At 35.2% G+C, this 25,325-nt stretch overlaps 1 protein-coding gene across 5 annotated transcripts in view; it reads right to left on the bottom strand.

Annotated features, from left to right (window-relative positions):
• Positions 1-25,325, bottom strand: part of ALG12 (homolog of asparagine-linked glycosylation 12) — an 84,492-nt gene that overhangs the window by 9,038 nt on the left and 50,129 nt on the right. For 2 of the 5 annotated variants that reach the window (XM_089984854.1, XM_089984856.1), the window contains exons 10-17: positions 17,455-17,518; positions 17,212-17,315; positions 15,749-15,820; positions 15,118-15,204; positions 14,948-15,015; positions 5,783-5,851; positions 5,620-5,702; positions 624-726 (exon numbers count right to left, since the gene is read on the bottom strand). In XM_089984854.1, coding sequence (XP_089840980.1) covers positions 624-726; positions 5,620-5,702; positions 5,783-5,851; positions 14,948-15,015; positions 15,118-15,204; positions 15,749-15,820; positions 17,212-17,315; positions 17,455-17,518 — 650 coding nt within the window. Of the gene's footprint in view, positions 1-623; positions 768-5,619; positions 5,703-5,782; positions 5,852-14,947; positions 15,016-15,117; positions 15,205-15,748; positions 15,821-17,211; positions 17,316-17,454; positions 17,519-25,325 lie in introns of all 5 variants that reach the window. The other 3 variants (XR_016427215.1, XM_089984855.1, XM_089984857.1) reach the window with 3 other exon arrangements.

Genomic DNA, 25,325 nt, shown 5'->3' with positions numbered 1-25,325 from the left:
ATCTCAAAAGTAGAGACTTGGACCTCTTTAAGTAAGAGGCCTAGGCTTCTTTACCTACAAGAGGTTTAAGCCTGTGAAGCAAGTAGACCAATGAGGCATCATCATCATAAAAGGCTGGAGCTGTGAAACAAAAGAAATATTCATATCCTCCAACAAACAAAATATCCACACAAGTATATATAATCTAAGACCACACAAGTATATAGCCGAAAGAAAGCAAATTTATGCTTTTGCAACAAAAGAGGAATGACCCAGAAAGCTATAGAATCTTGTAAATAAGCTTCTATAGTTATATTTGGAAATCCAACGGCAATTCTTATAAGCCTATATATCCAATGGAGGAACCAAAACTGATGTAAATATACAGATTGTGAGGTCTTGATGAGTATGCAAATGTCAAAAGTGGTAGTCTGCTGCAAAATGAGTAATGCAATAACATCGAGCAATATTAGGAAACACCAGTCAGACAATGCTCCAGTAATTCGTACATAAGGAAATGCTTTGACCCCCAGCACTGTTACCAATAAAGCAGACATATCGTCACACAACAATTTTCAGAAGATAATCTCACTCTAGCTAACCTTAAACAAAAAGGATACAATACTTTGAAACAAGTGACATACCTCCATGGAAGCTTATTCTCACAAAAGCGGGAAATTCCATTCATTGCTGCAAATGAGTCAATATGAACCAAGCGATCCACCACTTCAGTAGAGTCACCATCTGCTGAAGCAGGCACAAACGTAATCCACTTGGAAGCTCATAAACTAAAAAAGTCAACCTTAATTCATAAGAAAACAAATAAGAGAATTGCATATTTACATAATGTTAAAACAACAACAAATGGCATGAAACTAGAATAAAGAGTGGGCACTCACACTCCCAACTAAAATCAGATTGCACAATCTTCTTATTCATGAGTGATTAGCAAAGTTTCCATCTTGCACATGCACACACACACAAACACAGTAATATCGTGTATATTTCTATAATATTAAATTCTGAGATTTTAGAAAATTTGGCTAAGTGTTTTGGTAAAGATAAAATCCTTGATTTTAGGTGGCAACAGCTGAGTCTGGGCGGGGCCCAAGACCCATTAACAAGACCCAAACAAGCCAATAAAGATTTGGTAAAACTTTTTATTTTTGACCTTTAAAATTGAGCGAAATTCGGGTTAAATTCAGGCAAAATTCAAGTAATATATCATTAGATGCGTCTCGAAATTCTGAAAACATTGATATTCTGTTTTTCTGAATTCAGGATACGGTTGGCCCGAAAATTGCATTTTTTTTAAAAATGACCCTCTTCAATATGACTGGTTCTGAATTAGATCGGATCAGATCTGATCCGTACAATCCAAGTTGATATGGATCTAGATCCAGTCCAAGACCCATATTAATCAGGATCTTGTCCAATCTGAAATCCATATGGATTTGGATCTTGGATCCGAATACAAATCCAAAATCCAAGCCCAACTAATTTAAAGTTTTAAATACAATATGCAAATTAAATTGAATGAAATTCAAAGTTAAAAAGACTCCCAGAAGGATGAGACACCCTCTGGAACTTTTTGAAAATTTATTATTTAATAAATAATGAATTAAATATTAAAAATTAATTAATTTCAAAATTTCTCTTGGATATGGCAGAGTTCCACATTTGTGGAACTTTACCTATTATTTAGGGATTCTAGAAGAGCCTAAATGGGGTTAAGGTAAAACAGTAAAACAAAATAAAATATCAAATGGATAAAAAAAATAGATAAAAAGGAAAGAGAAGGTCAGAGATAGAGTTCTACATTAGAAGAACTATATCTCATAGCCAAATGGGAAACTCCAGAAGGGACGTCACCCTCTCTCTAGAAGACCAAAAATTTTTTATAAAAGGGTCTAACTCGCCCCTCTCTCTAGATTTCGTTTTCTAGAGAGAGAGAGAAGGAAGAAGAGAAAAGAAAAAAAGAAAAAGAGAAGAGTGGAAAATGAAAGGAAAGAATAAGGAAAGGAGGATCCCTTTCCATTCCGATCGTCTGACGAATACTTTTCCGGTCTTTTTTCATTTTCGATCGAAGGTATGGGTTCTTCTATCAATTCGAACGGGGAGAAGTAGCCTAAATTAAGTTTATGTGATGCTTTTGGTGGAAAAAAAGAAAGGGGAAAAATCTGAATTAGAATATATATATATATATATATATATATATATATATATATATATATAAAATGTTAAATCAGTCATTTATTTCGGTTATGGCATGTACTTGATTTTCTGATCTCATGCTTATAGCTGAATCTGTTCTTCTGTTCATATGGACAGATCTGACACACTTTGCGTATGAATAGATCTGGACAGACCTGTCTCACTGTCCATGCGCACAGATCTGGACAGATTTGTTCCACTGTGTGTGTGTGGATAGATCTGGACAGATCGGTCGTTTCCCATAAGTGTGCAGATCTGATCCAGATCTGCGGATTGGTGGGTGCATATGAATCCATCGTTAAATTTCCAGCATGTTATCCTTATAACTGTTGATATGACCGTGATAGTAAAACTGACTTTAGACATTTTTATATAGGACGAGAAAAAAAAATTGTTGGTTGTACAATAATAGTGGAGTTTATGTTATGATGAGCAGCAGCGTGATAATACTTTGTTTTTCCAGCACTATTTATGTTTCATAGTAAGACTATATTGCAAATTGTCATTAAAATTAACTTTTTTCTAAACTGATATGCTGGCTGAGATTCGTGACCGGATTGATGTATTTTTGGTCAGACTATCAGCTGAAAAAGGTCTGATCAGATTATATCCAATCTGATTCCAGCCGACAGTCATCAGCTTAGAATATGATATAAAAAACAACAACAAAGGGAAGTGGTGCCGATGTTCTGTTATGAGACATAACAGCGTCAATTTACGTTTTCCAGCACTTGTAATATTTTATAATAAAGCTATTTCGAGGTTGTCATGACTGTCTTATATTAAAGCCATATTGGACGTTGTTAGGCTATTCGAAATTGGTTTTGACATCGACACATGGTCCGTTAAAATTATGTTTTTGAATTTAGACATGTCTAAACTGTTTATGAACTGTATAATTATGCATACAATGTACTTCTGAGATGTTGTATGGGACAGACCAGTCGATCTTTTCATTATGGACAGATCTGACCAGGTTTTTCTTATACCTGGTTGTCTATGTGTATCGGTCTCCAAACCGAGTTTGTAAAAGAAAAAAAAAGAGAAATAAAGTTTTGACTTAGTCTTATTGCCTAGGTACATAAACCGATCCCTGTGTGGATTATGAACAGACTGTTGATGCTTTCTTTTCAGCTATGATATGGCCAACATCAAGTTGTTTGATGATACCATATGGGTTGGCATCGAACCAAGTCAAAAATCAGGATTGTCGATCTATGTTAGCACTATGCGGGAATATTTTTCTTTATGTTGTCATGGTTTGGCTGAATACCGAATTGGTTTTAAATGCTGCCATATGATCTGTTATAATGCTGTTAAGTGTGTCATATGTATAAGTTATGTGGGCTACTGTAGGGCAGGGTAGTGCTGCACATTTTTGTACAAGATGTGTCATACGAGTCTTTCTCCCCACAATATAGAGTTTGCCTAGCTAGAATTCACTCCTATTTTGAACCATACACATATAACAAAGACAAAATTTATTCTGAATGGATAGAAGTTATGAACCTTGAACTAGTAGCCCTTGAAAAATCTAAAACTTGAAAAATTAAGGATGTGTCAAATGGAAAAAGGACTACGTTGTAGATGGGTTTACAAAATCAAAACCAAAAGTGATGGATCATTAGAAAGATACAAGGCTAGGTTAATGGCCAAAAAGGATACTCCAAAAATATGATGAGACCTTTGCACATGTGGCTAGGATGACCTCAGTTAAAACTCTCATTGTTGCTGCTGCTATAAAAGGCTAGCCTATTTATCAAATGGATGTTAAGAATGCCTTCTTAAATAAGGAATTACAAGAGGAAGTTTATATAGATCAACCTCTTGGATTTGAGATTCTACCTGGAAAGGTTTTTCATCTTAAGAAATCTTTATATGCTTTAAAACGGGCTTCTAAATCCTGGTATGATAGATTCAGTAATATAATGACTAAACTTTGCTATAAATCTTGTTACTCTGACAGCGTAATGTTTATTAAGGCATCTAATGCAGGTATTGTGATATTACTTCTCTATATTGATAACATGATATGGGCGGGAAAACAAAGAAGTAGATAATCACTGGAGGAGATAAGCAGGGAGTTAGTTACATTAAAAGTGTTCTTAAAGAGAATTTTGAAATGACTAACCTTGGATTTCTTAGATTTCCTGAGGATTGATGTGGCTTATTCTCATGGATATTTACTAACTCAAACTAAGTTCGCTACTGAAATTATTAATAGGTTAAGATTTTATGATGAAAAGAAAGTGAACACTCCAGAAGTTATCAATGCAAAGATGAAGATTGACAATGGAACACCTCCGGAGGATCCCACTCCTTATCGCCAAATGATTAGAGCTCTCACATAATTATCCATTACTCAACCTGATATATCTCATGCAATTCACGTTATTGTGTGTTACTGAGTTCGTGAAGAATGCTTGAAAAAGACTCACGTTATTGTGTGTTACTTCAGAATATCAGTTGGCCGACTTCTTCAACAAAGCGCTTCCTTCTCCTCAATTTTAGTTTTGACAAACTTTTGGTGATATCACCGAAAGTTTGAGTGGGACTGTTAATATTTGATGTATATATATATATATATATCCTTTGTACATATATTATATAATATGATATTATATAATATATATTTAAAACTAGTTGTTGCACTACTAGCCATTAGGCATGCCCAACGGCTAGTGTAACAACTAGTTTGACTCGATGTTAGGCAAGTCTAACATCTAGTATGACTTCTTTTTGTCCTCTTCTTTTATATATATATGGTTCTTTCCCATTGTAAAGTGTGCTTCTCTAAAGCATTTTAATCAATAAATATTTATTTTTTATGTGTTCTCTTCCCTACTAGTGGTTTGTGCTTGTTTATCCTATTGTGATCTTGTATTTGCCCTTGGTGGCCTTTTGTATTACCCTAGTGGCTTTTGTATTTGTGCACTCTTGTATATTGTGTAGCTCTTAGTAGCTTTTGTATTGTGCACATTCTTCTTGTATTTGATTACATGTGCATGTGTGTGCACGAATGCATGTGTGCACTTGTGTGTGTATGTGTCCAAGCACATGTGAGCATAGGTGTGAGGCCAACTGTGCGCTTGTGTGAGATCACAAGGAGAAACACGAACACACCTTCCAAACTTATATTGGTCAGCACATCGATTTTGCTAATTTCAGTGACAACTGTATGCTGAATGTTAGTTCTAAATGAACAACCACAATTTTCCTAATCAAGATGTCCACTACGGCAAACATATGGCAGCTTCTGGCCTAGGGTACACTGGTGCAACGTGTGCATCAGTCCAAAGCAGAATAGTCTGACATATTGCTCGCAAGACAAAAGACTCGCGGGCAGATTCTTCAAAACATGTATCCTCATTACATAACAAAAGTAGTAGGATTTTCCTCGTAGAAATGCAGCAGAGTGATGCTCACCTATTTCATGTAAAGTCTTAAGGGCATAAGCAGCTGGATAGTTTGAATATGAAGCCACACATGTCATAATGGAGCATCCTAGGCTAAATTCACCCATGAAGCATCAGTTATAAATGAGCAGAGTAGAAGCAAAAAATGTTACTTAAAATGATCATAATCGAACCTGACCAGAAGAGATCCAATCAATATCAGATAAAGCCACTTCCACATACCCTTTCTCCTATTGATGTAGCTACAGAAATCAGAACATGTAAACTCATTCATATCCACATAATTGGTAAACAAAGACGGTGGAAAATTCTTGAAAGAGCAAAGAGATATCTCATGGTTTAAGAGGCCCTGAAATATGGTGCCAAAACATAAACGCAAATGCTTACCACACACACACACAAAAGGATCATAAACAATTACTTTACACAAAAAGCCAACCAATCTACAACTGCCAATGAAAAAAATAAAAAAATCCATGAAAAAGTGAGACATGTATTGATCTACTAAGCACTAAGGCTACATTGGGCAGTTGGAGCAACTCAACATCAACTTTGCAGAGATTTCAACAGTACATTATCAAACTCTAGAATTAGTTAATCAGCATATCATGCATAAAACAGCAAAAGCCCCAATAGTGACCACTCAATGTTTGAATCTAGAGTCCATGTACTTACAACCAGCTGGCAATTGCTGTTAGACCATGATATGAATATGTTTATAACTTTATACAAGAGATGCCAGGTTATGAAGCAGGCTCAATCAAGATTATTTCCACATACTATGAAGGTATTTATGCCATCTCTTGTGGCTCTGAATCATATGTGTGCATTAAGAAGGATATCTTGAAGACACTATCTCATCACAAATGTTAACATAGAGTTCCACTAAGTTGACTTCTTTAAACAGTATCTCAGTTTGATGCCTACTCCCTTGAATCGGGTTACAGCTTGAGTTTGAGGAGAGCATCAATGTGCATATTTATGTCTAGGGGCATCATTGTCATTTGAGTAAGTACTGAGTGCTATTACACTTTTTTTCTCCCGAACATATTTTCCCTGAAGCAGGAGACTTAACCATGATAAGATAATAAGATACATCATGCACTTTATCACAGATCCGTGCAAAAACATTCAGATTATCAATTATGTTCCAAAAATGCCTTATCAAATGGGATTGCCAACTAAAGAAGCACGTGACAAGGCCGAAGCTACAATATCAAGGACATAATAACCATGTTCATTGATTTCTAATGGCATTGACACCCTATCTGGGAGGTGGTAGTTGATGGGATTTGATGGACAAGAAATAAAAAGAAATGGATTCGGAAAGAATTGAAGGAATAGATCTTGTTTGGCAACACCTTGTATTTCTTTCAAAGAAATAGACTACCAATTCTCTTTATTTCGCTAATTGACAACTTATTGTTCATTCATTGGGTTGGATCTAGAAAAATGGTTGAAATAGATCAAACCAAATAAAAAAAACTAGCTTTCTGCTTGGTCACATTATACCTGCACATCCCTAGAGAGGGTTGGAATGACACAGCCAACTTCAATCAAAACTTGCAAATAGCAGGATTTTGTTCTAGTGGCTGGAAGTTTCCCAAATCCAACAGATTCTTCTTGGGAGAGAGATTTCATAATTATCTCATTCCTAAGAAGGAAACCAAATTAGGAAAATAGATAAGTTGGTCAAGGTGGACCTCCTTCCTATTTCCACATTTCTTCTTGTTCCTAAACATTTGTTGGATTTGGAAATCTTCGTTTCCAAAAAACATCTTTGATTCCTCCTGATTCTTTCTGACAACCACTTCCCAAACAAAACTTTAGAGATCAGAACATGGTTTGGTAAGTTCAACTTGTGAAACATATTCTTGATCCATTCTTGCCACCGTATGCCCATTGCAAGCCACTGATATCAGCTGTCCCGTATCTATAGCTTTTTAAATTATCCAAAGGAACATGATGTGTTGTCTGGATTCCCTCTAGTAAAGAGCACAAGGCATAGAGCAATAAGTGTCTTCATCCAGTAGATGAAGACTGAACAAGGAACACATGACCATCAACAAAATACACAATTTTAACGTTCTTTCAAGAACTTCTCAAAAAGGCCCATCACAGTTGCTAATATCACACTCAATATCAGTAATTACAGATGTAGAGTGAGGCAAAACACAGAAGGAATTCATGAGAAGTGCACAAATTAAACCCTAGAGATTGGCTTTTGTGCTTTGACATCATAAATTTGAAGCAGAATAAGAAAGGAAAGCTAAATTCTTGTTAGAATAAATAATAAGGCACATAAAACCTAAATACCAAAGAAGAATTATAATGACAGCAAAAAAGAGTACATTGAACAAAGCAAAAGATATGCAAAAGTATAAAAATGTTCTTGACCAGTAAAAACATAACAGAACATCTGGATAAGATTGCCATTGTAATTCTGCAAGCTCATGATAGTATAATCAATCATGAGACAAAAGTAACTTGAATGAAGCTAATTATAGAGATATAGAAAAATCTGGCATGGAGAACAAAATAAAAAAAGGGATTGTTGTCATATTATGAACTGATCAACCTTTTCATTTCAAAGAGACTGAAATGGTATATGGAGTCAACACTCCTATTGAAGAAAATCATAGACTTGGAGAAAGATGATGATGCAATAAATAATCTAGAATATCGAAGACTGGTTGCAAAATTTTCAATTTGTTGCAGCCAAAAGCTTATGCACACCTCATTTTCACCAACATTAAAGGTGAGCACAGCAATTCAAGGTACTTGAACAGAACAAACATGAAACTTCCTTTTTTGCAAATGATGGTCATTCTTATGTAGAGTACATTGACACATGTTCAATCTACTGAGGATAAGTTGTTAATGCCTTACGTAATGAACCCAACTCGTACTCATAAAAAAGTGGCAAAAAAAAATTTAAACAAGTGCATAAACATTTCCAACAACCTGGAGCGCTTACAGTTAAACACAACCACCACCATAAGGGATCTTATACTCATCTTTCAAACCAAACTAAACTTTATTTATTAAAATGCAAATAGTCTGAGACATAAGCAAATGAAATGTAAATAAAGCAAAAAAAAGAATGATGTTGTCCAAAAGAATCTATCAAGTCATCGTATGGTCCTCTCGTAGCTCCTCTCTAAGCAAGTCGCCTCACTGAACTTCTGAGACTGCGAAAAACACAAAAGTAGGGGTGTCAGAATCCAAAGAATTCTGTGTACGAATCTCTCTAATGAAACAAATAAGTAAAAAGAACATAAATAAGATTCATACAATATTTTAAAGAGATACAATTATGACAAATTCATGATTCAATTAACTATTCATGCAATGGAAAACAATTATTAAGCATGAGGGACAATTTAAAAAACAACAGAGAGCACAATTTAAGCAATAAAAACATTTAGTATGCATTAGGGAATAAACATCAAGCCTTCACCAATGTATCACAATTAAGAGAACAAATAAATATGCATAATCTAATACATACCAAGAATATCATGATTTCAGTGCATTGCATGAATAAATTATTATCTTTTATCAGAGTTTTCTTTTCATATACATGTCCCTATTAGATGCACACAATTTAAGTTTCTCTTTTTAATTACTGTTGTCCGCGGATACTCCAAACGGGTAAGAATTCTCGAGGTCAAGTAGGGTTCTCAGGGTAACTTAGCACACAAGTTGTATTTTATTACTAGGTTTCAAACTTAGCCCTCGACCGATATCAGGAATCAACACCATCCATCGAAACATTGAAAATCAACAATCAATGTCGGGATACTATGAAAATCAACAACCATAATGTCACTTTCTTGATATACCAAAATAATAGATGTGTCTACACACTACCCCCAGGCAAAGTGGTGGACTCTCCCTAAAACCGTGGCCAGGAGAAAACCTCAATATCGAGTTCATGAGCCAAAAACAAGACACACGGAGTTTTAGTATCCTCATGGTTAACAAAACCACAATGTCCAAGATTCTCACATTATAGAAGGGACATCAAAAAAACGTAGATTATATTGTTCTTTAATTTCTTTTATCTTTTTATTAATTCATCTCTTTTAATTTGCAAGTTAACATGCAGAATTAATAATACAAGCTCACAAATGCACATGCAAAGCGTTTCACGAGATCACAACCTGTGGCAACATAAAACAGTGCAATAAAAACAATAATATCACACTTGATTCTTGCAATGCATAACAACATATTAAACAAAGAGCAACACATGCTCAAGGCTCGCACGACCTAAGATGATTCAATTTGATCATCAATGCATTCTTATGCAAAAATCATCAATCACAAGTTACTATGCAGTCATTATGCATGCCTTTCAATGCACAATCATGCATGCCAATATAGAGATGTGCATGAACAACAATAATATTTGTATGCATGCGCATGAGTTCACATGTTCAGGTTAAATGCATGCTTTCATTCAATACACATCTTCATGTTCAATGCATACTTTCATTCATGAGTCACTTCACTTAAAACATGTGAATACTTATGCAAGTAGATTCACACAATGGCACCTCAACTTCATGTATGCTCATGCCCAAGAAAGCAAGCATGCAATAGTAATTAGATTGAGCACGATTTACCAAGTGCCAACATATGAAGCTTCCATTCTTTTGCATACATAAGCCAAGTCTAATTAAAAAACATAACTGGACACATTCACTTTATGCATGCACATGCACTTGAAACAAGCTTGAAATAACATATTGCTTAAGCATATCACACCAAATCAACGTATGTGAAAAGTTTCATTCTTAGCAAGTATTAAAATCTATGTCATATGGGTGCGGGTGCGGCGCAATTTCAAAATATTTGGACACGATGACTCGGCTATATATATATATATATATATATAAGACTCGGTCAAAGTTGTGCCCATTAGGGGACAGGTGATGTGTTGTGAAGCTTGATTCAGGGTTTTTTTCCTTACAGGAGGGGGGTGTTCCCCCCGGCGCAGGCGGGGGTCCAGGGGGGCCACCCCCTGGTGGGGGGTTATAGGGGGGCAGCGCCGCCCCCCAAGAATTTTTTTTTTAAATTCTGTAGTACAGAAATTTGTTTTAAAAAAAATCCAAAAAATGGACCAAAATGACCCTGAGTGCGTTGACCGCACCCAGGGTCAGGTTGACCAAGTCCAAGCCGCACCCGTGTCGGTGCGTGTCGACGTGGGTGCGGCGACCTTGGAGCCGAGTCTGTGTGACATAGATTAAAATCAAAGTACATACACCTAACAAAATCTAGAAATTTAAAATACATAGCGGAACATATATATATATTTAACATGTGACTAGACTTTATGGATAATTTTGTGCATTCTTTAATCTTTATGCTTTTTCCCTTGTCAAGTAGATTGAGCATAAACTGTCAACTATCATTTTTTTTTCTTATAAGCACCTGCCCAGCTGGGGCCACATCGAGCCCAGAACAAGTGTCCAGCCGACGTGTAGTCGGCTGGGGCTAAAGCCAACAATGCCCAGCCGACAGTGGGTCGGCTGGGGCCTTAATGGCTGAACAGAAAAAAAGATTCTGTTTAAAACAAATATTTTTCCTGGTTTTTTTTTCGCTGACAGGGTCCCAGCCCAGCCGAGCTCAGTCAGTTGGGGCTGAACCGACCCAGTTCTGTCCAGCCGACTCAGTCAGCTGGAATCATGCTATATATATACAACAGATGAGTAAAAATGATAGCTATAATCATCAATTTCATCTGCAACACCATCCTTTATTACAAAGATATTGCTGGGCAATATAAAACACTTGAAATCTTCACAAGCACGCTGTTATATATGAGCAGACATTTGAAGTGGATTTTCAGCTTTTCTTATAACAGATATAGATAAAGAGAGCATTCTATCTTTTTCTAGATATGATATCTTTAGATGTAAACTTATATTAAATTGATGTAATATAAAAACTAAAACTGATTCCTCGATCATGACATTCAATGTTTTATCTACACTAAATTATAATTTGTGCTTGTTTTATAGGTCAAAGATAAATCACATTATTGCAAGTTAGCATCTTACATATATGCAAATTTTGATGCCATTATATATATATATACCTTATAAAAAAAAATTATAAGGTGCTTGCCCAGCCGAACTCACTCGGCTGGGCCTAGCGGCTTGGCAGGCCAGGCCAGCTGAACTCGGTTCAGCTGGGCCTGACAGGCCTGTCAGCATGTGGCCAGGCCTGGCCAGCCGAGCCAAGTCTGCTGACCAGACCGCAAGCCCTCACTGCAAAAGAAATTTTTCTTTTTTTTTGAAGGAAAATTATTTATTTATTTTTAACATTATGCCAGTCCAGCCGATCAGTCGGCTGGGAATATATATATATATATATATATATATATATATATATATATATATATATATATATGTGTGTGTGTGTGTGTGTGTGTGTGTGTGTGTGTGTGTGTGTGATTAATGTTTTCCACTTTAACAGTGGTCCAGCACACATCTGGACCGCTGACTGTCCTATCCCAGCCAACTGTCCAGGTTGGGACTGGACAGCTGTCCCTCCTGACCCGAACCAAAAACCATCAAAAATCCAAACTTTTCACATTAACTGAATATGCATATATTTTTATTTCCATAGATCTGGTTCGGTTTTAAGAACCATATCCCCGTGTCCACCTGTTCATATATATACACCTGTCCAGAAGACAGATCTGTCTAGAACGGACAGCATGGATAGGGGCACAAATCTAACCAGATCTGCCCATCATCATAGTGGCCAGATCTGTCGAGATCTACCGACTAAAAGCATAGAATAAAACTATCCAAACCTTTTCAAAGTGTCCATACAAGGAAAAAACATATATATATATATATATATATATATATATATATATATATTGAAAAAAACATAAAAACTTGCAGAAAATCGTAGGAAAACAAATACCACATGATCTAAGCCTTCCTCCATCGATTCTCATGGATTAAACCATGAAAAATCAAGATAGAATCCACGATTCCCTATAAAAACATTGCCTAAAGCTTATTTAGGCTCTTTTTCTCACCCGAGACAAAAGAAAGGCCCGTACTTTAACCGTAGATCGAAAAAGAAATATGAATCGATGGTGGAAACGTCGGATGATTGGAGAAGAAGCCATTTTCTTCTTCCTTCTTCCCTTTTCCTCTCTTTTCTCTTTCTTTCTCTCTCTTTCCTTTTTTTCCTTCTCTTTCTCTTTATTTCTTTTTTTTAGGCTCTTTATAGAGAAAATAGGGGTGACACCCCCCCCCTTATCCATCTAGCCTTTCTAGAGAGGGCTGGAGCTAAATTCTAGGACTCTCACTTTTCAAAATTTTTGAAACTCTAAAGTTGACTTTTCCAATTTGAGTGTTTTTAAAAGTCTTTCTTAAAGCTTCTAAGGCATAAACAAGGGCTCTATAAAGAGCCCTAAACACTCTAAAAAAATAAATCGCGGAATTAATTAAAATTATTTATTTATTATTAATAAATAAATACCTAGAAACTTCAAAAATTTATATTATTGAACTAGAACACTTCTAAAGTGATTTTATATGGTTTAAGGGCTCTACTTAGAGTCCTAAACAAATGTTAAATTAAATTTTTGGACTTATGTTGAATTAATTTATTAATTATTTAATTTATTAATTATTTAATTTATTAATTATTTAATTTATTAATTATTTAATTTATTAATATTAAATAATAAATAAATTTCCAGAAGCTTCCAAAAATTACCAAATTAACTTGGGAGGCTTCTCAACATTAATTAACTTCAATTTAAAGGTTTTTAATGAATTTAAAGTTGGAAAATCGTTGGACATGGATTTGGATCTGGATCTGGGTCCAAGATCCAAATTCATCTCAAAAATCCAAATCGGTCTTGAGATGGATCCAATCCAGATTATTATGGGTCTTGGATAGAGTCCAGATCTATATTAATTTGGATCAGATCCGATCCAATCCAAATCCGGATCTAAACCGACAAATTGCTCAATTTTTTAAAAAATGCGATTTTCGAGACAACTATAGCCCAAATTAAGGAAAATAAAATATCGTTATACTCAGAATTTTGAGACGCATCCAACGATATATAACTCGAATTTCGCTTCCAAAATTCGCCTAAAAATAACCCGAATTTCACTTGAATTTAAAGGTTAAAATAAAACTTTTTCTCACGTTTTAAGTGGCTCGTTAAGGCCTTGACAAGGAGACCTGGATCAATCCCAAACTCAAAAGCATCGGCCTAAAATCGAGAATCTACCGATTTTTCTTCTATACTTAGCCAAATTTCAAAAAATCACAAAATGACTAAGTGTGAAAATATGCGATATTACACCTTAAGCAAACCATTTGTGCTTGGAGGTGTACAAAATACAATGTCATGGCCAGATTTAGGGCATGTTTGCGGACCTATGACCTACTTTCGCACATTTCAGGAGTAGCCCATGATTTGTTTCCACAAGGTGAGAGGTGGGGAATACCTTGCTGGGTAAACTTTCTAATCTGATCAAAAAGTTCTTTTTCCATGAGAAAAGGATTCATATGTTCACAAACCTTATCAAACACATTCTCACTTGGAAAAGAAAATGTTACTTTTTCACAGTTGAGAAAATACTTATAAGTTTGCAAACATGCCCTTAGAGGCTGCATGATTGCATGGAAAAAGTCATGAAATAAGTGTTATCCAAGCATGGAGCCCAAGAAGGAACAAATTGATAGATAGACATGTCTAAACCCATGAAAAGATTAGGGATCTTAGAAAGCTTGAATAACTTGGAGATGCTGAAAAAATTCAGCAAAAGTAGAGGGAGGATTAATAGATAAAGGTTTTGAACTTATAGATGTCAATTTGATATGTTAATCCATGTAGTCATCTCTGGGCATTAACTTTGAGTTTATGTCTTCAGAGTACTAAGTCAGTAACATGCAGAAGGTATTGTAGTAAGTCAGAAACCCTTTTTCTTGGAGTAGCAAAAATTATGGTGCTGCTCTTATCAATTGGGCTCTATATTCAATAGCAACTTCCTTGCAATTTGGATTCATCCTTTACAAACTATTCTCTGGATCAGTTCAGCTTTACAACCTAAGAACAAATCATACTTTCTGTCATCTCTGAAGTGGACAAGCTCCCAAATGAAAAGATTGTAACAGTTCTAATGTGTGGATATGATAATTTTGGCTTCCAGTCAGAATCTGGATCATGTATAAGCATCAAACTAAATAAGATCTGTAAATTTCTTAAAGCACAATTAAGTTAAAAACTTGAGCAAACAACAAAGACATGCATGCTAATCATTAAAGATGTGTAACTTCAAACATACATCCTGCTAGATGCAATGGCTGCAGACAGGTTCAGCATAGGAATTGATGCAATGATGAATCGGAGCTCCTGTCACATAAAACAATATGTGAAGAACATGCATACAACATTTTATTAACATTCATTTTTTCCTAGAACAGTCTCAAATTCAATCTCAATAGGGAATAACACCTTGTGAGGAAGCTTTGAGTACAGCATGATGAATGAGAAAACCGGGAGAACATATGGTAATGATCTCCGGTCAATCAGCATCCCCACCTGCAGTAAACCGCCAGAATGGATCCGTTGAATTTCATAAACTCATAAAAGCAAGAACACAAAACACTAGTGTTTTACATATTATCAGAATATCTCTGTCAAGATTAAAACAGAAAGATTTGAGGCTCAGATTTCTATCAGACAGATTAATTCATGAGGATTGAAGTGATTCAGATAATTTCAACTTGTGCCTTATGTTTTAAAATATAGAAATTTGTACAACAAAGAACCATCATACATCAGGATGACTGTCTTGCTGATTGCTACTCTAAACATTTAACAGGTATATGTTGCATAGAGGTCACAAAGAAATTGTATACAAATTATCTTTCCTGCAGGCCACCTATTATTTACCAGGAATCTCACAAGCTTCTCCACCAAATGTACGTGAACTCCACCAGAAATATAAAAGTTTCATATGCAGCTAATACCATGGCTACCAATCAAGCATGTTAATACAGAAACTAAAATACACCAAGGAATGGTGGCAAAGGACAGAATAATATGGTGAAAAGAGTTGAAAAGATTCACTGATTAAACTTACTAAGCATAGAGGATATGCAACAAGCAAGGACCGAGGAAGAGCTGAACTGAAATACCAGTGGAATGCATGAGACTGAATAACAGTACATGTCAAAGAGAAACATAGACATGATCAATCATAACCACGTATTACATGTGACACAAGTGCAGGTCAAGCCAAATGAGTAGCAATAGCAGAACTAGCATCATTACAAGGACAACTGTGACTGCTACTAGTACAGAAACAAGAATGAGTCAATATAACAGCTAGATGTTGGCAAAAATGCAGTTTACATGAGATACCAGTGCACGCGCATACACACACACACTCACTCACATACACACTAACACTTATGTAATAATCTTTAACTAGAAAAGAAACAATGGGAGAACCCACTTTTGCTAAACATCAAAATACAGAGTACCAAGCAAGAAAGCAGTACACAACCAACAAAAGGGAGGACAGATTCTGATCAGGAGTTCGCTGTTGGGCAGAGCTTGCAAATGAGAAAGGGCGTTATTAACCCTTTCACATGATACAAAAGCCTTAACAGTGGTTGAAACACTGGTTAATTTTGATTAATCCAAGTGTACATTTACATGCTCTATGTGTTTTTAAGGTATACTGTAAAATTCCCTCTTGCAAAGTGGAACTTCGTCACCTTCTGAACAAACAAAGGAGGCTTAGGCATAAGGTACAATTCATCTCTTAACCATGCAGGAAATGAAATGGTGGTGGCTACTCTTGATAGGAAGAAAATCATAGAAAAGAATCATCAAATGCCATATAGATTTCTACCACTCCGTGGGGTTTAAAATCAACTTTGAGATTTTCGTAGATGGATATACAATCAAGGTTCATAATGGGAGATCAACTCAGTTTTGCAAGGATCCTTGGCTTTCAGAAAACATTTGGAGGTCTTCACATGAATCTACATCAAAACAAGATTGTAAGATGGTGGATAATCCCTCTGCTGATCGTTAAGAGGGCACCAAGAGAATCATCAATGGGGGATTTCATGAAAAAGTCTCCAGAAGCACAAGCTTGATGTCACAATAGAAGATTCAGTTGAACAGAAGAAATCTAAGAAGACCCACTTACTGGTCAAAACTTGTTATTCAAATGGAGAATCTGGTGGCCTCTTTAACAACAGAAGACATTCAGAGTTTAAGTCCACCTTTATGGTGTATTTACTGCATTTCCTTGTAAAATTTCTTGGATGCATTTCCAAGAAAAACATATTTTGTAAAGCCAAAACCGTTCTGGAAAGTTAAAAACACATTGCTTTCTTTTTTAATCAGTGAATGAGGTAAGACTTCAAATTTGCAATTATGTGATACCATATTTTTTAGGAATTCATTCAAAATATATTAGGACTAAAAATCATGTAAAGGAACACCAAGCTCTAAACTTTTTGAAACAAACAAAATTGCCACATCACATGATTCTTAATCACTTTAATTCTCAATTTTCAGTAAGGATACACCCCATTCAGAACTTCGATTTAACACTGAGTTGAACCAGAACACTTCGAATTCAGGCCAAATAAGTCTCTGCCACATGACTGAGTCAAGCAATACCGAAAAACCTGTGGAATATAAGTATAGGATGTCGACAGCACCCAAAAACAAAAAAGAAAGAAAAGAGAAACGTTAAACATCTCAGTCAAGTTGAAGAACAGTATAAAATAATCTCAAATAGAAATATTATTCCAATTTGATAGCAACCTATGCACAAAAAGCTTGTGCTGATACAGCACATGAATGCTTTCCACACAGACACTGACCTGATCTGCCAGCAAAAATGAAAATTTAGCACCAACCATGCAATAAGAATGAAAAAAAACTAGCAGGATTTATGTTATATACTTACATATACAATAAACTGAAAGAAAATACAAGAATTTAAATCCATAAAGTTAGAATTTTCATAAAGCAGTGATGTTTAAGGGTCCATATCATACAAAACTTCAAATTAACAAAAAAGATAGAAAGTCAAAGAATATAGAAGAGATAAAAGTTGACAAAACACAGTAATATTAAATATCTAATTCACAAAGATATAGAACAAATTACCTATCACTGCACCCTGTCAATTCTCATTTTACTTAAGTACTACTTCCATATATATATATATATATATATATATATATTGATTGTAATGAAATAGCGTAAAATATAAAAAAACAATGCCACTAAGGGCTTACAAGATCACAATCACAATGTGCACAAGCACAAGTCCACTATGGGACAGTACAAGAGCCAACAAAGGGCAACACCAGAAGGTAAAAAATATAACCTTAATTGAACAAATGCTTAAGTCAAAAGCATTAAAGAATAGGGGGAAGCACACCCTTATTTATACAATACAAAGGAGAGAAGAGGGACCATGGGGAGCTCCCAAAGGAGTCGTTGGCAGTCCCAATGACTCTATGGTCTTTTTTACCATAGCACCCCTAATGACTCTACAAATTACTAAACTAAAAATAAAAGAAAAAATAACTGTTTTAATAAACAGTTTTACTATAGGTGAAATGACTAAAATGCCCCTATAGGACATTTACCTATTATGATACTAATAACACTATATGTATATATAGGTATATACATACATGTTTACATATATTTTAACACTCCTCCCCAAACTTACGATGAAACAACCAAAAGTTTGCTAAGAAGAAAAATAAACCGAGGTGTAGGGAGAGCTTTGGTGAAAAAATCTGCAAGCTAAAACTCTGACGTGACATACGGCAACATAATAGTTCTCCTTAGATATTCATCTTACACATAATAAAAATTAATCTCAACGTGTTTGATACGTTCATGAAAGGTGTGGTTGCTTGCAATGTAGATCACACTCTTATTATCGTAAAGAGGAGATGATTACTCATATATCTTTGAGAAGACTTTGTAGCCATACATGTTCCATTGTTGTCGTAGTCATTGTGCGATATTCAGCTTTGGTTGAGGACAAAGATACATTTTACCGCATCTTGCATCTCCACGAAATTAGAGAATCTCTTAAAAACACAAAAAAACTATAGTTGACATTCTATCATTGAGATTTTCTCCCCAATCAACATCAAGTAAATCTAATGAAGAAAATGAGGATAAGAAAAACCCTTTTGTTATAATACTCTTGATGTATCTAATAATTCTTAAGAGATCACTCATGTGCACAGTGGTCGAAGCATGTTGAAACAGACTGACAGAATAAATTGCATGAGCTATATATGGTCTGGTGATGGATAAGTGAGTGCCCCAATTAGTTGACGATAGGTAGGATCTTCAAGGAGAGTCTTATTTTCAAGTCTTAACTTAGACTTGATCACTTCATGAGTTTTTACTTTTTTGTCACCCGAAATGTCAGACTTAGCACAAATGTCAGTAGCAAGCTTTATCTTAGACCAAATGTACCCTTTGTGGAGAGTAGGCAGCTTTAATGCCTAAGAAATATCTCAAGAAACCCAAGTCAAATATGCCAAATTTTTCTTTTAAAACATTTTTAATATCACTAACTCCCTCTTGATCACTCTCAGTGATTATCATATCATCTACATAACGTAGAAGTATGACTACTTTAATACTTGTACTTAACAAAAATAGCAGTGTCAGTATAACAGGAATGAAAACCTGAAGAAGACATAACACTACTAAATCTATTATACCAAGCCTTTAGAGCCTATTTAAGACCATACAAGGCCTTCTTAAGTCCAAGAATTTTATCATTTCAATACTAAATCTCGATGGAGGGTTCAATTCCTCGTTAAGAAAAACATTTTTTACATCAAATTGATATATGGGCCATTTTTAAATAAATGCAACTGCTATGAGGGTCCTAACACTGGTCATCCTAGCTACAGGTGCAAAGGTTCCCTCATAGTGAATTTTATATTCCTAAGAATATCCTTATCTTTCTAGGGTCTCATCACTCTTGGTTTTAAACTTAAAAACCCATCTACATCCTATAGTTTTTTTTCTAAGAGTAATGAAGTTGAGTCCCAAGTTTTAGCTTTTTTTAGAGCATCTAATTCTACATTCATTGCTTTAACCCAACGTGAATTTTTTTTAGCTTCATTATAAAGTGATGGTTCATAGTAGAAATTTAAAGCTATTACACATGCTATAGAATTTGGTGTCAAAGTATCATATGATACAAACCTGATTGGATCTCCTAAGTGGGGTTTCATGTGTATATTTTCTAAAGCACTTGAAGGACTTATTTGCTCACACCGGATATACACTTGCATTGGTTTATCAATAATATCATCATTACTTGATGGTGATTCGGTAACTTCAACATTTGAATGCCTATTATTATCACCATTATCACTCAAGGAATTATCATTTAAAGAAACATCACAAGAGGTTAATTCTTCTTGTGGTAAGAGATCAAATAAGAAGTGACAATCTACTTCCTCTTTTTCCTTAGTTTTCTCAAGTCCATTTTTATTTTCTAAAAAAGTCACATCCTTAGAAACATAAAGTTTGTCATTCTTGAAATCAAAACATCTATAACATTTTTGGTTTTCACTAAAACCCAAGGTTTTAAAACCCGTGACTCGGAACTCGACTCGTTCTTTATTGACTCGTGACTCGGCGGGTCAACTCGGTGACCCGGACCGGGTTTTGTTAACTTTTGATTTTAAAAGAAAAACAATATATAATTTGTCTGAAACCATGTTTTTGAGTAAACAGTCTCCAAATGTCTGTAAGAATATAAAAACAACTGCAAAGAGCTATAGAGGTTTGCTTGAATAATTGAATTTGATATCTATACAAGCACTTTGACTAATTCATGACTTGAATTAGAGGATTTGGTCACCATGAGTTCAATCTGCTACTACCTAAGGTTCCTAAAATGGCCAATCATATATGCTAGCTTGTTTTAAAAGTTTTAATTCCCTCTCTAACAAATCCATAAATAAGCAATTTTCTCATGTATAAAACTATGTAGGAAATATATTAATAGCACAACTATAAAAAGACTACTAATATTTGAATATGTACAATGCTTGTTCACATAACAAATGGATGATGAAACCTAAATGTGACTTCCGATAGGCACAGTTGACCCTCCATATATAGTGAGAATCATTTCTTTAAAATATTTTGCTAGAATAAGTTGATAACACAGGGAGAACAGTAGTTCGAACAACATGGCGATTTTATTCTATGGATTTAAATGCTTTTTTATCTTTAAATGATTTTTATTTTCTTTTTTATACAAAATCTGAGGGTAACCCTTGTTAAAATATAAGTACTTATATATTTCGCAACTGTAATTTGAAACTCAAAAAACAAATTTCAAACATCCCAAAACTCGCCCGAGTCAGGCCGAGTCAAGCCCGAGTTTTGGCTAACTGAGTTTGACTTGCCGGGTTGACTCGCTGGAGGGCCGAGTCGAGCCGAGTCAACGAGTTGACTCGGCGAGTTTTAAAACACTGCTATAACCCATGAAAGCACATTCAATGGCTTATGGAGATAATTTATCTCATTTATGTAAGAATACAAAACACTTGCAACCAAAAATTCTCAAACGTTTATAATCAGGGGTTCTTTCAAATATTTTTTCATGTGGAGAAACATTTTATAGCGATGAAAAGGACATTCTATTTATCAAATAATTTGATGTTAGAATGGCCTTGGCCCAAAAACTTTTTGGAATATCTATAGAAATAAGTAGGGTCCTAGTGGTCTCCATAATATGTCTATGTTTTCTTTTGGTTAAACCATTTTGTTGAGGAGTTCTTGTACAAGAGTTTTTGTGACTAATCCCATTTTGTTATAAATAATTTTGAAATTCATTTGATAGGTATTCACCACCCGAGTCGGATCTAAGGATGAAAATATTGCTTTGAAATTAATTTTTAATAATCATAATCATAGGAGATTAAGGAGAGATGGAAAGATTATTTTGATAAGTTATTTAATGGAAGTCATGCTCAGGATCTTGGAAACTTTTCCATTCCTTTTCATGAGATGAATCGTGACTTCATGCGCAAGATTCAAAAGAAAGAAATTGCAGAGGCTTTGAAGAAAATGAAATCAAGAAGGGCAGTTGGCCCAGATGGTATACCTATCGAGGCTTGGAAATGCATGGGAGAGAAATGAGTCATACTATGAAATTTTGGGAGAGGGTGATTGAGTATAGGTTGAGGAAGGTTGTCATGATATCGGAGAATCAATTTGGTTTTATGCCTGAAAGATCAACTATGGAAGCTATACATCTTCTTAGACAACTTATTGAGAGAAATAGAGAGAGGAACAAAGATTTGCATATGGTTTTTATTGATTTGGAGAAGGCATATGATAGAGTACCTAGGGACGTTCTTTGGTGGACAATGATGAAGAAAGGTGTTTCTCTTAAGTACATTAGTATAATTAAGGATATGTATGAAGGAGTAGTAACCAATGTCCGCACTTGTGGAGAGGTGACAACCAATTTTCCTATAACGGTTGGGTTACATCAAGGATCTGCTTGAAGCCCTTTCCTATTTGTTATAGTGATGGATGAGCTTGCGAGATCAATTCAAGAAAATGTGTCGTGGTGTATGTTGTTTGCTGATGATATTGTTTTGATTGATGAGTCTAGAGCTAGGGTTAATGCTAAGTTAAAATTATGGAGCCAGACATCGGAAGCGAGAGGTTTTAAGTTGATTAAGACAGAATATATGGAATGTCGGTTTAGTAAGCAACGAAGTAGTGATGGGAGTGTAGTGAAGCTTGGTGAGCAAGAAATACCAGTGGATGATTGTTTCAAGTATTTGGGATTTATCATTCAAAAGTATGGAGAAATTGATGGAGATGTAAATCATAGGATAAAGGTTGGGTGGATGAAATGGAAAAGTGCAACTGGAGTGTTGTGCGATCGTAGAATGTCATTGCGGTTGAAGGGAAACTTTTATAGGACGACTATTAGGCCCGCTTTACTATATGATACGGAATGTTGGGCTGCCAAGAGACATCATATTCAAAAAATGAGTATAGCTGAGATGCGTATGCTTAGATGGATGTGTGGAAATACAATAAAAGATAAGATTCGGAACGAGGAGATACGTAAGAAGGTAGGCGTTGCACCCATTGAAAATAAGATGAGAGAGAATCGTTTACGGTGGTTTGGACATATTCGGCGAAGGCCTAATGATGCTCCAGTTAGAAGGATGGAGAAATGGGAAAATATATTAGTTAAAAGAGGTCGGGGTAGAACTAGGAAGACTTGGATGGAGATGATAGGAAAGGATATGAATGCTTTGAACCTCACCGAGGACATGGCATTGGATAGAAATAATTGGAGGAGAAGGATTCATGTGGAAGACCCAGAATGATTTTCTTTGTTGGTTTATATCGCCAACCCCAAATTGTTTTGAGATGAAGGCGTAGTTGTTGTTGTTGTTGTTGTAATCATATGAAATTCCTTAAAAGAGAATACATCGAATTTGATATTAAGGAAGCAAATCCACACATAACTAGTGAAATCATCAATACATGTAATATAATATGAATATTCACCTTTTGATATGACCAGGGAAGACCCCCAAATATTTGAATGCACTAATTCAAAAAGTCTTTTAGAGACAAATGTTCTCTTTGGAAATGGAATAACTTTCATTTTTTCAAAAATCTAATCCTTGCAAATTAAATCTTTCTCATTACAAAAAATTTCCCCCAAAAGGAAAAGATACATCTTTGAATAGATGGGATGTCCAAGTCTCTTATGTCAAGTTTTAATATTTTTATCTTGGACATAATTACAAAATAATTTTGAAGGGAGATTAAAATAATCTATGAAGTAGAGATCTCCTCTCCTATGGCCTTGCCCAATTGGCTTTCCTGACCGGAGATCCTGCACGAAGCATCCTTTAGATGATAAGGAGATTTCACATCCATGATATTTGAGAAACTAAAAAAATATTTAAATTTAATTTTGTAACAACCCTTATTTTTGGAACACAAAAGTTTTGAGAAAAATCTAAGGATCCAATACTTTTAATTTCCAAGGATGTTCCATTGGCAGTGAAAACATACAAAGATTTTGAATTAGTACACACATCGGATAGACAATTTTCATGTGGAGTCTTATAAAAAGAAGCTCCTGAATCAAGGATAAAAGAACACATACCCGGAGGAGAGAATGATGCTACCGCAACCCCCGAAGTTGATGGAGATTTAAGTAGTTGTTGAAGTGCCTCCGATAGTTGAGAAAGTGAAAAAGTATCTTCTCTTTTTCTAATGGATTCCTCTCTTTGGAGTGGTCTCTCCAACGGAAGAGTGGTCTCTTCAACGGAAACTACTTTGTTCTTAGAGGTATCATTGAATTTGGGACAATTGAGCCTTATGTGTCCCGGTTCATGGCAATGATGACAAATAGATTTCCTATAGCCACCATTATAGTTATTTTGCCTCCAAAAGTATGGAGGCTTGTAAGATTTTACATGGTTGCCGGGTTTAGAAATGGTCAATACTTCATCTCCTCCTTTAACCTAAGAGAAGATCTAACTTGCTCAAATTCGGGCTTAAGCCCATGTAAAAATTGAAAAAAATGTTCTTTTTCATTTGTTATCTTCTTAACTCCACATCTTCACTTGCAACCCACTTGGGTTCAAGAAGAGTCAATTCATCCCATAGTGGAGCTAGAAAGCTAAAATAGTTATGAACATGCATTTCACCTTGTTTGACGGTTCATATTTTTTCTTACAAGAAAAATTGTCTTGCAAGGTCTTTTTGGGTATACATACCCTTCATAAATAACCTAGCCTCATTGGCTTTACGAAATTTAGCAATGTTGGCACATATCTTAAGCTCAACATTGTTCATAAACCATGCAAGAATCTTGGTATGGTTACTTTCTCAATCATCTAGCTTAGTTTGATTGTCTTAAATGGCTTTCATACGTGCATCACCATCTAAGGCTTTTTCTTTATCTCCTTTTTTGGTGAGCTTAAGTTATGGCTCCAGGACCCTGCACATCACATATCCCCAAAGTTTTTTTCCTTTGAGATTGTTTTCTATAGCGAATGCCCACACGATGTAATTTGTGCCATTTAGCTTGAAGGAGAAATCGATTTTTTATTCATGTTTCATTTTTAAAGAGAGGGATAGAAAGAGGAAATTGTGTGTAAGAGTACGTTTGAAGAAGCTTTTGCTCACTTAAATCACCACGAACACACAATCACTTTTGAAGAAGCTTTTCCTCTATGACTTATGGCCCCTTTCCACAAGATCATGAAGCCAATGGTTCTAATACCATGTAATGAAATAGTGAAAAAAGTGCTTATAATATCACAATCACAATGTGCACAAACACAAGTCTACTATGGGACAATACGATAGCCAACAAAGGGCAACACAAGGTAAAAAATATAACCTTTATTGAACAAATGCTCCAGTCAAAAGCATTAAAGAATAGGGAGAAGCACACCCCTATTTATACAATACAAAGGAGAGAAGAAGGACCATTGGGAGCTCCCAACAGTCATATTTCTGATCGTTGGGAGTCCCAACGACTCTATGGTCTTTTTTACCATAGAGCCCCTAATGGCTCTATAAATTACAAAACTAAAAATAAAAGAAAAAATAATTGTTTTAATAAACAGTTT

This window comes from Nuphar pumila, chromosome 13, assembly GCF_984573655.1.
Source record: "Nuphar pumila chromosome 13, dmNupPumi1.hap1.1, whole genome shotgun sequence".
Lineage (NCBI taxonomy): Eukaryota > Viridiplantae > Streptophyta > Magnoliopsida > Nymphaeales > Nymphaeaceae > Nuphar > Nuphar pumila.
This window is presented reverse-complemented; position numbering and strand designations above follow the sequence as displayed.